The sequence below is a fragment of the Crassostrea angulata genome, chromosome 2 (genome assembly GCF_025612915.1).
Source record: "Crassostrea angulata isolate pt1a10 chromosome 2, ASM2561291v2, whole genome shotgun sequence".
NCBI classification, from domain to species: Eukaryota; Metazoa; Mollusca; class Bivalvia; order Ostreida; family Ostreidae; genus Magallana; species Magallana angulata.
Window position 1 is genome coordinate 16,468,120 of NC_069112.1, and position 15,292 is coordinate 16,483,411.

Sequence of the window (15,292 nt, forward strand, 5' to 3'; positions counted from 1 at the left end):
CTTATGTTCTTAATTTCACTCTATTATCTACTGGGTTGCCAAAAAAAGAAATATACCAAAAAGAAAAAAACCTAAAACATTATCAGGTTTACAAAATAAAAGAAAGGATAGGACACATTGAGATCAAACAAATCAATACAATTTTTTAAAAATAATTTCTATTGTTCTTTTAATCAAGCTTGATAACTGGATGGTCTATGCTACAAGTGTAAACAATTTAATCCTTAACTCTGCAACTTTACCTTGCAAACTCGAAGTACTTAGATCATTATAAATAAAAAAAAAACTACCATGTGACGTTACAATATATCAGCTGTAAATATAGAATGACAAGCTGGCGTGCTATTTATTTCACGTTTTCTTTAATTTTAAACTATATCTTTGTGCGGGGAACGTTTTCATAAGCTGTTCAGTCAATATCCTGTGTCGTGCACCTTAACTATAGTCTTGCCTTTGCTTACGCATAAACCCGGCTAAAAATTGCAGGTCGTGAGGATGTCTTTGAGTGAGTTTGCTTTGGTTCAATTAAATAAAAGTCTCTTAGGATTGGATTACTAAAGTAAATTTTTTAAATTAAATTTAAAAGGTATCGCAGTTTGTTGAAAGCTCGAGATTTGGCAACATATCAAGGGATAAATTGGCTGTTTTTTGGTTTGGTTTTGTTTTTTTGTTTGTTTGTTTGTTTGTTTGTTTGTTGTTTTTTTTTTTTTTTGCCCTGTCCTAGTTCATAATGACGGCAAATCATTCAGTGTCGCTTTACCAGTGTTTACAAATAATTATTCAGAAAAATAGTCTACTAATTTAGAACTAGGTCACAAATTTGTGACACTGACAAACAAAACCAAAATATGCGTTATTTGAATAATACAGAATATGTTAGTTGATGTACACTCCAAGCACCCTATGAAATCAAATGTATGGTTACAAAAAGGCACGTAATTTTTTCCTCATGAAGCGTTGATTTTGTTTCAATTTAACGCACCATGATACCATTTATCAGTGCAATACTTGTTGAAAGTGCGGTGCTTGTAGCCAGACAAAAATGATGCCATCAATTATAAACTATAATATAATAAACGTTAACTCTGTGGAATATGAATAAGTGGTAATCACCTTAATTGATTCAAATATCATACAAAAAGAGCTCTTTGTAGTTTGATGTTTTTGTTTAGTGACCCAATATTGTTATCATTTGCATAGAAAAAAATAACCTAAAATTACTGCTGTGATGTCATTCCCTTGTTCAAGCAGTCTAACATTTTAAGTGTATATTGGCCATTAACTGAGCTTATTATATTAAATATAATATATGTTATATATATATAAACAAGAATTATCTCACCACTTCAATCCGAGTTCGATCGCCGTGATCGCCATCTTCGATACGTGGGTTTTTTTTCCGGGTATTTCGGCTTCCTCTCACATTGACGAGTACCTCTCGCTAACATACGTTTCCAAGTGAGATATTATTATAAGTTGTAGGACTTGTTTATCAATCGCTGTAAATAAATTAAGTTCAGTTCAATAGGAGGTAATATAACAGAAAAGTTTTTTTATGGAAAAGAAATAATTTTTCAGGAACTAATAATTGACTGTGTTCTAAGAATGTAGTGAGTTCAGAGACGAAATACATAAAATCTATAACCTGTACATCACGGAAACTAAATCATTGTGTATTATCAATTGATGTACATTTTTGTGTTTTTTCGCAGTTTTTGTTGTAAAGTCATCAGCTTGATAGCTGTGGTGATTTTGACGCCAGTCCATATTATCGTTCACCAGTCATAAACGAAAAATAGTCACTTCCAATGGAACAATTGAAAGTTTAAAATGTAACTATGTCATTCGTTATATAACTTAACCACAATAACATTTCAGTAAAAGGATAATCATCAGCATATTATCTTATCTTAATATGTTTTACGGTGTGACCGTTAGGGCGAACGCAGAACCAAACACCTCTCATCATTGTTAAATGCAACGTTAACCCCTAGACTTGCCCCAACCTTAAAACTTTGGTTTTGTCTCGAAAACTTTTATCACCGCAAGGAACCCGAAGTTATCAAACCCTTATTCCAATTGTCCCTTTTAGGCTAATACACTTAAACAAACAACCACTGAGCATAAATTTAATGTAAAACAGACTTATTAAAATATGTTGAATCAAAGCCGTTTCATTTCTTTTTTATAAAAAGACAATCATATTTTATCATTCCTTTACTTTTTAATAATGATCATTAAAACCAGTAAACAATAAACTGCTTGTCTTAGTGTGTTATTTCCCATTTTGTTTCTTGTTATTTTCCTCTGTATCATCAATAAGTTTATAATTTTGTTAATTTTTGTATGCTATATATGCGTTGTAGTCATTTTTAAAATAATTTTTTGTCACCTACCTCACGCATGCATATTACAACCGGATCAATATGACAGTAAATTAAAGTATGGAACTTGCATGTGTATTTACTTAGCAACAAAGTATGATCAAAACAAAACTAATCAGCCGAAGAGTTACCATTAATACTGATACTGAGCACTTACTACAATTAATACTTATACTGAGCACTTACTACAGTACACGTTACACCAAGTACATGCCTGTACATGTGCTTGATCCACCTCTTAATTTATTGCGCGAAATCACAGTGACGTCATACTTAACTTTCTTTTGTGCTCCACAGTTCTCGTAAATTGTCGGAAAAATTCGGGAAAGGAAATGACGTCAATGTCAACAAAAGTTCAGATAGGTACATGTTTTTTAACGTAAGCATATGTGTTGTTTACTTTAGTGTATTTAAGGATTTTTGTTGTTATAAATGAAACGATTAAGAGATAAGAATTTTCCTTAGAAACGCTTCCTGTTCCACTATGTTGCTATGCACCGCAAAGGATTATTGGGATATGTAGAACTTTTTCACGTGGCCTCATAAATATTTCTTTCAACAAAGTGCAGATTTCAACTCGAATTTTCTCCGCTCGTACACGTTGTTAATGGAGCTCGCTACACGAGCGGCGTTTCGCGCCGCTTCGCTGCGCTCGCTATTATCTTATCTTATGACGCACGTTGATAGCTTGAAATCCCTTGTCCGAATTTTTTTTTCAATGAAAGCTTGTTATAATCCAGAAAACTTCTAGTTTTGAAGGAGAGTAAAAACTCATTTAAAAAATATTAATGGACTCTCAAAATCAATTTTGAAAAAAGGATGGTGTGTTTACTCTTATAGATAAAAAACCTTGAAGAATAATTAGTGGATAAAAGATATATTTGCTTCTTTTTCCGTCAATTTAATTGAAAATGGTATCAAGGAATGCGGAAGAATCAGATTCAATAGTAGGTGGTTATACAGATATGAAAGGGAATCGAATTTAAATTTAACAACAGAACAAAGTATTCAAATATTGATAACTATACCGAATTATGGAATTTGCTTCTTTTTGAAGATAAAGATTTTACGAAATTAAAAACTAGTATTTCACTTTCATAACTTTAAAAGACGACATAATAAAGATGAACCTGAATTAAACTAAAATTTTATGACATGCACCCTAATTAGATATTTATATGACTTATAAATACTACACTTATATAGTACACTTTTTGAGTGAAAGAAATAGAAAAAGTCAATTCTATACTTTTCATACATATACAATATCTTAAAAGTAGCATACGTGAGTCAAAGATCTAATCTAATATAATAATTTTTTATCGACAAAAATGAATTGTGTTAGATGATGTATTTTACTAGAATAGTTTTAATGTAAGTTTTTAAAGACTTTTCTTTCAATGAAAGATATCCCATTAATATGCAAATGGAATAATATATTTTGCATATACAACTACATGATCTGTTAACTAATTCTAATATATGCTACTGCGTTCTAATTACTGAAGAGGTAAAATAGTCAGTAATTTTGGTAAGACTCATCTTTAAGAAAGAGATCAAAAATCTCGCTTCAAACAGTATAAAGTAATTACCCTCATGAGTTGTGATGCGATAATTAATTAGTTGCAAGACTTTACTTAGTATAAGTAGCTACTAACATTAAGGGTCAGTATTCACCAAACAACAGGTAAGAAATGTCTAAATGGCAGCATTGATTTAATTCTTTATTACTTATATGGTGTCGACATTTTTCTATGTCATTCTTTCTTCGATCTGAAAAATAATTGTTAATTATCATGGTAAAGATATTTAAACAAAATATCAAAGCATCACATTTTGAATTTTCTAAAAAAAAAAGAAGTTAAGTTTAATAGCTTTTATGATAAATAGCAACATATTTTTATAGGATTTAAGATCTTGAATTAGTATATAAATTATAGATGTAATGCAAAAAATAGATTACTATTTTTAGAAAGGAAACAACTGATTTGTATCTTTAAAAATATGCCCTACAATGTATATTTCAGTTTTTTTCTTTCTTTTTCTTTTATTGAAAAAATAATAATGTTTGATGATTTCAGAGATAATGTTGGGACATATACTTCTGGCTATTCTGGTAACGTATGGCTCTGCACAGGGCGCATTGACTAGCCGGGCGTCTCAGTCTCCCTATTTACCGGACCGATCATCATGGTCCTCAATGACAGGTTTATTTAGTGAAAATATCAACGATCAGATGTCCCAGCCACACTACCTTCAAGATGGAGGTCAGTCCTCCTGGACCTCAATGTCTGATTCTTTTAGTAATAATGGTAACTTGGGATCATTCAGTCTGCGTAACTTAGACAGTGATTCCATCCGAAGAGATCGCGATTTGACGCTGCAACCCAGTGGACCACTTGAAAGGCCAAATACTGCTGATCTTCATAGGTTTGAATCGTCGTCACCTGACAGATCACGTTTTAGCGAACAAAACTTGATGACAGGAAACTTATTAACGGATCGCATTGCTTTACCATCATCGAGACCATCAAGACGAGAATTAGACAAGGCCTCCAGATCAAATAACCTAGAATCTGTCGCACGGTCAGACAGTTTCTCTTTCAGACCATACACTGCTGAAACTTATAGTTTTGGCTCATCTCCATCCGATCAATCCAGTTTTATAGAAACTTCTCTTACCAATCAAAATTATGCTAATGGAAACCCAATAACGAATAGCAACGGTATATTGACATCAGGAGGTAATTCTTATTCAAGAGACCTAAATTCAATAGCACAGTCGCCAAGTAGTGTATCTGGTAGCCAGTATGCGTTGGACTCTTTTAATCTTGGATCATCTGTATCTGACGTATCTAGATTATTAGACTCATCGCTGAGTGGTCAAGACACAATGAACGGCAACTCATGGACCAATCGCAATGACATGTTGTCAATGAGAGGATTAACCCTTCCTAACAGCGAAAGTGTATTGGAACGGAATGCAGATATATCAGGTATATCAACAGGTAGATCTTCTTCTGTCCTTGACGGTAGATTCATTGGTCAAGAATTGTCTGGTTTTCCTGGAAGTAACCCACTGGATGCATCCTATAGAGAAAGGGATATGAATAGGGATCTTCAATCAACTGATCAGCAATCCATGCCTGACAGAGGTAACATGGCTTCTGATTCTATGTCGATGCTTCAAAGACGAGGATTGCCATGGAGAACCACTCGTGATTTCCAGAGAAGATTAGGTCAGTTTGCATTGACTCGCGGAATGGCAGGACGACGTTCTCGAGGGAGAGACACAAGAACAAGAAACAGACTGAATACACAGCGTGATATGTCCAAAGGGCAATCAAATGATATTAGAAATGTGGATCTTAATAATGACATGAGAGATACGGTGATGTCTGGAAGCAGACACAATTCGTTTAGACCCCGCGCATTACTGAAACTAGTACCTCGAATAAGCATTCAAAGATTTGAACCGCTCCCATCGTCCAATGAACAGTCATCTTTGTCTTCAGGGCGTGGACGTAGATTAGACTTAAATAGGATTTCAAGCCTGAGACTAAGGTCACAACCTTCGTCAGATATAGACAGAACACCAATTAGATCGACTCCAGATAGGACTACATCAAGCAACGTTCGTTCAAGAAAAATGACAACATATCCATTGCAATCCGATTCACAGACGAGTAGCAGAAACCAAGGGGCGGAGAGAAGAAGAGTGTCTTTCTAATCAAATGTTCTGCAACTTTAACGCTACGAATAAAGAAAAAAATATTTTAACACGATTCGCTAAGATATTTGTCTTCTGAAAAAGCGACAATTATTTCCTGTAGTTATAGGAGAGCAACCGACAGCAATCGATTTACTCAAAATGTCTCTGATCCATATACTGTCATAGAATTAATGATAATGTAATATCTTACTAACTACAAAATTTCTTACTTTCTAACCAATTCTTTTTACAAATTTGCACAATCTTAAGATGTAATATGTCAATTGAAACTCAACTGAACAAAATGAATAAAAATTTAATGTTATCGGCTTACATATCATTTTTATTAATGACGTCATAGGCAAGTTCAAAATAGAATTAAAATGCAGTGCAATAATATCGAAATAACAAGTATTTCAAATAATTATATGCCTATAAAATAAATAAGCTAATTATAACTTAAAAAACTAATCAAAATGAAAAGCCGCGAATAGTTTGTTTCACCCGTCTGTGTTATAGAGTGTGCAAATATCTATCTTTATGTAACAACCGGCCTTTCCTATTTTTAATGTGTACACAAAGATGTGTACACAAAGGCAAAAGGCTAACCACAATCACAATTTCACTGCTGATTTGCGCCAATAGATAAATCGGAAACGTGCACAATAAGATTGGCCTATCTTTTTTATTTATTACGCTAAAAGTTTAACACCCATTTTCCATTATGACTCCATATTAGTAAATGAATATCATTATGTGGCATAGCTACGAACAATAACAGGAACGAAAGAAGAAAAGAACGACCAGTTCGAATTCTAGAAGAATACACTTTATTCTTTTCTTTTAACATGATTTTTATAAAGCTCCTAAAATTGAAATGCTTTGGATTTTTAAAATCACGTAAGATTTTTTTTATTCGATAAAATGATGGCACGATATTGAAAATGGTAAAAAGTGTACACTGCCATTCGCATCTTAAACCACGATTTTCATAAAGTTCATTAGGTATAGTTTTGCATCTGTTATCACTGCATATACACCATTTCACCATATACATGCTATGCATGGGTTAGTGTTCAATTTAAAAAAAAGTTTTTGTTAAGGCTAATAAGAAATATTTTTATATATGTTTGCGATATCTTGGCAAAGATAGCTACAATGTAAAGCTGAATTCCGACATCAAAAATACAACTGATCTGTAAAATCAAGGAATGGTAAGCACCTAGTATTATTTTGGATATTCATTGATCTCACAATAAATTGTCTTTGTTGCACTGTACGTAGTTAATTTAACCGTCCTGCGGAACATTAGACACTGTTACAATTTATGCAAACAATCTGTATTAACTTATTTATGGTGGATTTTCATTTATATTTTTAATTTTTTCAAATAAATTTTAAAGAGATTCTGAATGTATCTATGAAGAGTTATAACCCTGATACTTAAATATAACACATATTACACATAAATATCTTCTAACATTTGAGAAACGTCCAAAATATAATACATATGCGTTTTATATGAAAAAAATCTATACTACTGTTTGTTAGGAACTCATTGTACTTTTGTACAAAAAAGAGAGGTAAAAAACCCTACTAATAAACAGAAATGAAAAGCTACCTTAACTAGCAGTAACTTTGTTTTTCAAATGCAATTACGATCATTTTTGAATGTAAGAGGTGCATAATGTCCTCTGTTACTTTAAACTAAAATGAAAGAAAAGAAACCCGCAACATTATTTTTTAATTGTAACATTACAATTTAATACCTGATAAAATACGCATGATCTTTTACCTATTTAGATTGTAGAATAAGTGATAAATGACAAATCAGTGGCAATATATTTCAAAAAATAAATTAATGCAGGAACTTCTTTGATTAACGATAAAGTTAAACGTTTATCAAACTTTCATGATTTAATCAATGAGTCTGGCCTTTAAAGTAACTTTTCTTCCATTTTCGGCACATTTTAAAAGGAGATATGTCGAACGTTTCTGAAACGATATCTCTAAATGCAAATTATCCTATGTTTACGATTTTTGGTGAAACCAATACATCCTAGTAATTTTTATTTATTTATCTATGTATGTATGTATTTATTTATTTATCAAATTATTTATTTATTTTTTTTTAAACTTTTATTTCTTTTGATCATGTGAAATTTCAATTAGCGACGATTTAGCTCAGGCGTCTTTCAAAAAAAAAAATGCAATGTTGAATATATTCAACAATGCACTTTTTACACGTATGCCAAATTTTACTTTTTACTTTTATTTTATGAAACATTAAAATACAATAAAAAGGTGTTAATTTCATCAATACAAATATATCTTTTGTAAACACGATATTACCAATACAAATTTCTACAATCTATGAAATTGTCGATGCTTTGAAATTGTTTGACACCTGTTGTCGGTTTTACTTAAAAGTCAGCGTCAAATAGTTACTCGTGTTAAATAAACTTGCGTTACCAAAACCTTTCAGGATTTACTATCATCGATATTTTTTTTCTTCAAATTTATATTATCATTTTCGAAAGAAGATTTGTTGGTGGTGAAAATATTATTTTGCGTTAACTTATCTGTTTCCTTCAAACTTCAACAACATTTAAGCTTTAAAAAATACTTGATCCAAAAAGAAAGATAAGCTGATATTTACCAATGCTTTAATACAATAGCCTTAAAATACATTTATAATGCCAATGACATATTTTGATAAACAGTGTAACATATAATCGGAAATGAAATAGTAGAAACGTTTATCCCATCCAGTTATTGTTGAACAAAGACAACCTATTGCGCCAGTTATAGTTATTCCTGGAGTAAGAATATGGAGACCTTAATCTAGAAATGACAGATCTGTAATTCCTTCTTCCTCTGCTGAACAGACCCCGTTCATCAGAGTCGTTAAGATCCCTGTAGGGGCTGCGTGTGCTAAATCGCCTTCCTCTCCTGAAAAACCGCTCTCCGGAGTTTTCGTCAGACCCTCTTGTCCAAAACCTGCCCCATCGCCCTCGACGCTCCCCTGAATCATCACCCCACCTTCTGTTGTATCTGCTGTAGAGACCACGGAAGCCACCTCTTCGTTCTTCTGAACTGTCATTCCATCTCCTTCTATTAAATCGGCTGTACAGACGACCGCGTCCTCTCTCTTCTGAGCTGTTTCCACCCAATCGTCCTCTTCTATTAATTCGACTGAAGAGACCTCGTCCTCTTTCTTCAGAACTATCTCCACCCCGTCGTCTTCTATAGAATCTATTTAAAATACCACGCCCCCTTTCCTCTGAACTATATCCTCCCAATCGCCTCCTGTTGTAACGGTTGAATCGCCCTCCTATCTTTTCTTCGGAGCTATCCCCTCCTCTACGTAAGTACCTTCTCCTATTAAGTCGACTGAATATATTTGACCAGTTGCTGCCCCGTTCTCCGGAATCATTCAAAACTCTTGATCTAGTACCCAGTCTCCTCAATGAATATGGCGACGTCACAGCCGGTCGTCTAAGGAAAGAAGATCTTGGGTTTAAGGTCGACCCAAGGACTTCCCTAGAATCGTCAAGACTTCCTAAACGACCGGTCGAGAAGGGATTGTAACCTGTGATCAGTCTTCTTCCACTTCCAATAATATCGACTGTGTTGCCTATTCTATTGCCCCGCCCGAAATAGTCATTGTAAAGGTTTTGACCGAAAACGACAGGGCCTAAACACATAGAAAACAGGATATACCATGGTGTAACCGACATCTTCACTCCCTATAAAGAAAGAAAAAATAAATATATTAGATATTGTAATTCTTTTAAGCTTTCTCGTCACTTTACTTCTCTACTTGGGAAGGGGGGGGGGGGGGGGTGTTGAAATTGCTTCTTTTTATATAGCCCTTTTTGTTCAAGTATATGTTTTGTATTTTTTAAACTAAATTCATGCATGTGAATTGTAAACGTACTTGATCAATGTATTGCATTTATTGGTTTTTACTTTATTTTTTAAGAATCATTATATGTTCATGTTCAACTAACATACATTTATATGTAGGTAATAACTTTTTGAAAGAAAATAAGTGTCCTTTGTGGCGAAACGGAACGAAAAGTCAATGCCACAAACTTATCAGAAGGAGTACATTCACTCTTCAAAATGGCGATTTTATACACATTACAAATATTTGATTATTCTGACAAAAGCAGAAATAACAGGCAGAAGAGATTGGGGTTTGGCTTTAAAATCAAGGTTTTAATTCGTCAAAAATGTTAGTAGCATTCTCGGTGATTTTAAAACTACATCTTTTTTAAGAAGTCCATTCAAAGAATTATAATTGCCTGACATCCTTAACTATATTCTAATATAGCGGCATTAAGCAAACTATTTTTTCTATCATTGCTTTATCCTTTAAAAACATAAATGCAATTGGGAATTCATTAAAAAACTAATTAAACATTTTTCTATGTTAAAAGCAAAAACAAAATAAGAGTTGTTTATTTTGAATTTTCCAATACATACGTATGTGGGGTTTTTTTTGCAGTTTTTCAATTGCAGTCAAATTTAATATAAGGCAAGATACTTTTTTATAAAAGGATTTTTCAGTTGGAATAATGTTAAAATTTGTCTTACCTTTTTGATCCCTTCAAAGTCACGTCAAAGGGAATAAGGTCACATAACATCGACAACTGATTTTTATATACGGCCCTAATGAATTTACAAATACACTATTCATCACGTCTGTGCGACTTTTTTTTACTCTCATCAATTTATCTTAAATGGTTTTTTTGTTGGTTTTGTATACAAATTTATGGTTTCAAAGATGGTGACATCTCAATAAGTTACAAAATGTCGAATGTCGTCATGTCAATGAAGGTTAAAAGATCAACAGGTAACAAATTACCTGGATTATAGAATGTGCATGAACAATGTTCCTGCTTAAGATATGCATAATAAATATTTACATAAAATGTGCGTACATTGATTTGACGATCTTTTGACAAACAGATATTGATTTTATCAATTATTTTAAGAAACAGTCACTCTCGTAAAAGATAAAATATAATATTTAAAAGAAATAATGTGAATCAAAAGAAACATCAAACGTATAGTTATATTTGTCATTAATACAACCAATAATGTGAGTTTGTTTTATTTCAAAACTTTACGACATAAAGCTTCGTTGACAAAATCCAAATGTAAAAATGCACATCCAGGTTTTCTCATGACCGAATTCTGTTGAATGTGTGTATAATCCTTATCTAAATGAATTTACATGCTACTAAACCATGTTAAAGGTCAATCACTATCGAGTAGAAAATCGTTAAAGAGCATCACCTTTTATGAATATTGATAAATGTCAAAGATTTCAAATGTAATTGAATGATTGATTTAGGTGTTTCACGAAATTTAAATTGCTGCATTCTGTAATCATCAAGAGAGCTAACACTTTTTTTGTACCACACATCAACGCAATATAAATAGATCATGGTTTGCTTACATCAACGCATACAATCTTCCATTACTATCTTTTTTTTCTTGGCTCTTGCGTTGTTTTTTTTTTCTTTTCAGTATATTCTGTCGCGTTCACTATCACCAATACAACCTCCATTTTTTTTTCTCGGGGTTGGTCTTGGGTTTTTGCGTCTGTAAGGAAACTGTGATTGATTTGCACAACATAAAAACACCTAAATGGGTCAAAACCTCTTTTATCCAGAGTATCAGGTATTCTATCACATCTTTAGAACTATCTCATGAATGTCATTACTTGTTTGTGTTTGTTTCTCTTTTTGCGTGTTTTTTTATTCAAGAATTTAGAAAATAAATCAATTATATCTTTGACAAAAGTAAAGTTTACGATTGACTTTTTTTTATAAGAAACTAAACATCAAAATCATAAATATGAGAGTAAGAATATCAATAAGATATAGCCATATCGTGGACGGGATTTTTTATATACACCTAAAATATCAAATAAAACGCTCTTTTATACAACATCAGTGGTTGGAATGAACTATATTGGAAACAGTTTGTATTTCAAAATTCCGAAAGTTGTGAATAATAAACCGGTGTCTCAATGCGCTCAATTCTTCACATTGATAAAACACATTAAAAAATTCAATTAGTCTTCACCATTATAAACGACTGTTGTTTACCTGGTGTAACCTCCCGTGACCTTTTAAACTTACTCGATTGATGAATACACTCGAATGAAAAATGTTGTCATTTGACATGTAAAAGAGTTTTTATAGTCAATGTACTGACAGGCAGTTTACTGGATTTTACTAAGACCCACCCATTATAGTCATCTTTATTAATAAACAACAAATGACAACAAACCAGGATGATTTTACACTGTAATATTTTCTCAGAAATAACTATAATGCCTTTCTCCCAGTAACAAAATGTGTCAGAACTATGGAAACTGTTTTAACGGTGTCATTTTTATTTACTCGTGTCTGAAAAACTATCAAAATTAATGTGGAATCCAAATAATTCATCGTATAAAGAGGAGGCCCCAGAAAGTATAGTTACAGCATATCATCTTTTGATTTTTTTGTACAAGTATTTAACGTTTAACTAGACATTTCTAATGATCAACCAATATTTCAGCGTCAATCGAAGAATTATAAGCAATATACAGAGCTCACATGGTTGCTAGATTTTTTATGAACTTGGTATTTCCAATTCAGCATTTAAAATTTAAACCAAATAAATGGCGTCATATCTGTGTGCAAAGCTCTGTATCTTGCTTGTAATTTGAAGCTTGACACTCAAATATGATTAGTAAAAAGAAATTGTACACAAATCAACAGAAGAAACATGCACCGGAACAAAGAGCACAATTTATTTTTCAAAATGAATCACATATATATATATATATATATATATATATATATATATATATATATATATATATATATATATATATATATATATATATCAAGTACATATTTTCGTCAGCGATATTAAACTCTGTTTAAACTTAATAAACTTGAGACACAAAACACATTGCTTTAATCAACCATTACGCAAAAGATCGTACCGAATTACCAATAGAATGACTTGTATATTCGTATTTTGTTTATACATCAGATTTTGCTTATTTTGCGCAGATAAACTGTCAAAAGTCTAATTTACCGAAGTCTATGTTTGATTTGATCCGTAAAAATCACAAAATACAGGCAATAGTTCTCCAGGCTACAAAGCATAAATAATATTAAAATGAACGAAAATCAAAACAAGCTAACATAACATCAGCATGTGAAAACTGACAACGCAATGAATTATTTAACTTCAATTTAATTCACAAAATCGGCACCAATGTATCTTGCATGTTTTAACGATTTCCTTTGCACAACATTTGTCAGTTAGACCCGTTTATCATATAATGCTGCTTTAAACAAAAAACCTACTTTTACACTGTCCCGTTTTAGAAGTATGGTATACCGACCCCGAAGTTATAATCTGATTAAAACAAGCATTTCCTTTATTATTATTTTCGTAATAACCCAACAATTTAAACAGAATTAGCCAATGATTTTTGCAATTTATATTTTCCTTTCCATACCGATTTATTATGCTAAATTACGTTGAATTTGACTCAGTAGTTCTTAAGAATAAGATTTTTAAAAATGCAACCCTCTTTTTCTACATTTTCGAGGTGTTCTCCGCTTTGATCGGTCCTTCATTTTCGCAATTTAATTTTTTGCCAAATTTGGAAGATTTTCAAAGCAGTTTTAGAAAAGAAGTTCAAAATGTAAAAAGTTTACAGACGGAAGGACAGACAGACAGACGGACAGATGGACGATGGACAAAATGTGATCAGAATAGCTCACTTGAGATTCGGCTCAGTTAAGCTAAAACACGTTTTTTTCTTGTTTTGTTTTGGGTTTTTTTGTTGTTAATAAAACAATATCTTAAAAACTTTTTTGATATTGATTTATAAGACAAATGTTTTCAAACTAATTTTTATTCTGGGTACAGATGTATGTATTTAAATCTTTATATATATATATATATATATATATATATATATATATATATATATATATATATATATATATATATATATATATATATATATATATATATATATTTTTTTTTTTTTTTTTTTTTTTTTTTTTTGCAAATTATGAAGGTAAACCTTGACTTTCTTCAATACTCTTTCATTTTTCTTCAATACCCTTATGATCATTAGTATTCAGTTAAATCAATATCATTTAAAATGTCATATGCAATATTATGTAAATACAACAATGACATCGTAGTTCACATGTTTACATGTATGTCGTTGACATTGCATTTTCTGTCCCTTAAAAATCAGATGTTAACTGGTTTTCCTCCTTATGAAGATAACTTTAGCAACATTTTAAGCTACTGATAACGCCTGATTTTCTTAACGAGGCCAGGTCTAATTTGTTCTGCCCTAGATTTTTGAATGAAATATTTTACATGAATTTCCACTGATATAATTATTATTCTAAAAAAAAAATATAAGACATTTACCACACAGTTTGTTAATGGGGTCATCTCAACGCTTGTTAATTTATTACATAGGACCTAGGACCTTTTGGGATTTTCCTTGAAATATATCAATTTTGCACTTTTTTTTTTTTTTTTTTTTTTTTTTTACATGTTTTTAACTTCAGCCCTTCTTCTTCTGTGCTACATATTAAAATTATTGCTAAAAGGCATGAACTGGTCAAATAAGAAACCCCTTTTACCTCCTGGTTTGTTCCAGGGGTCTTATCAAAGTTGGGTTTTTTTGTATGCCCAATTTCCAAGATTTTTCAGATAATGGCTTTTGAGTTAAGAACGCGTGACAGAGGGCTAGGCTTGCTGAACCCTATTCATGTTTTTTATTCCACAATATAATATCAATTTTACGCATAAAACGATCTATTTTCAACCGCTGAATATCCTCAGTTGAAACTATCACTCCATGGCGTCAACCACGCAAAAAGATGACGTCACAATGCAAATGAAACGCTGTGAAAAAGCGTGCGTACTCGATCTGTATTCTGCCTCGTTAATCATTAATCAAACGTAGGTCGGGGGGGGGGGGGGTCAGGAAAAATCATTAGAATGGACAATTCAATACCCCCAAAATTACTGACCAAATGCAGCATTATGCACATTCCTGTCACTTTCAGGAGAGGGGATTATAGAGGATACAACACGAGATGGCAAATATTATTTACCACAAACCACAAACCAATCATAC

At 32.0% G+C, this 15,292-nt stretch overlaps 1 protein-coding gene across 1 annotated transcript; it reads right to left on the minus strand.

Annotated features, from left to right (window-relative positions):
* Positions 1 to 8,745: 8,745 nt before the first annotated feature.
* On the minus strand, positions 8,746 to 10,818 carry LOC128172257 (uncharacterized). Its single transcript, XM_052838058.1, has 2 exons — positions 10,699 to 10,818; positions 8,746 to 9,845 (listed from the first exon to the last, which is right to left on the minus strand). Exon 2 carries the CDS (start codon positions 9,834 to 9,836, stop codon positions 8,856 to 8,858), a length of 981 nt encoding a protein of 326 aa, XP_052694018.1. The 5' UTR covers positions 9,837 to 9,845; positions 10,699 to 10,818; the 3' UTR covers positions 8,746 to 8,855.
* Positions 10,819 to 15,292: the final 4,474 nt, after the last annotated feature.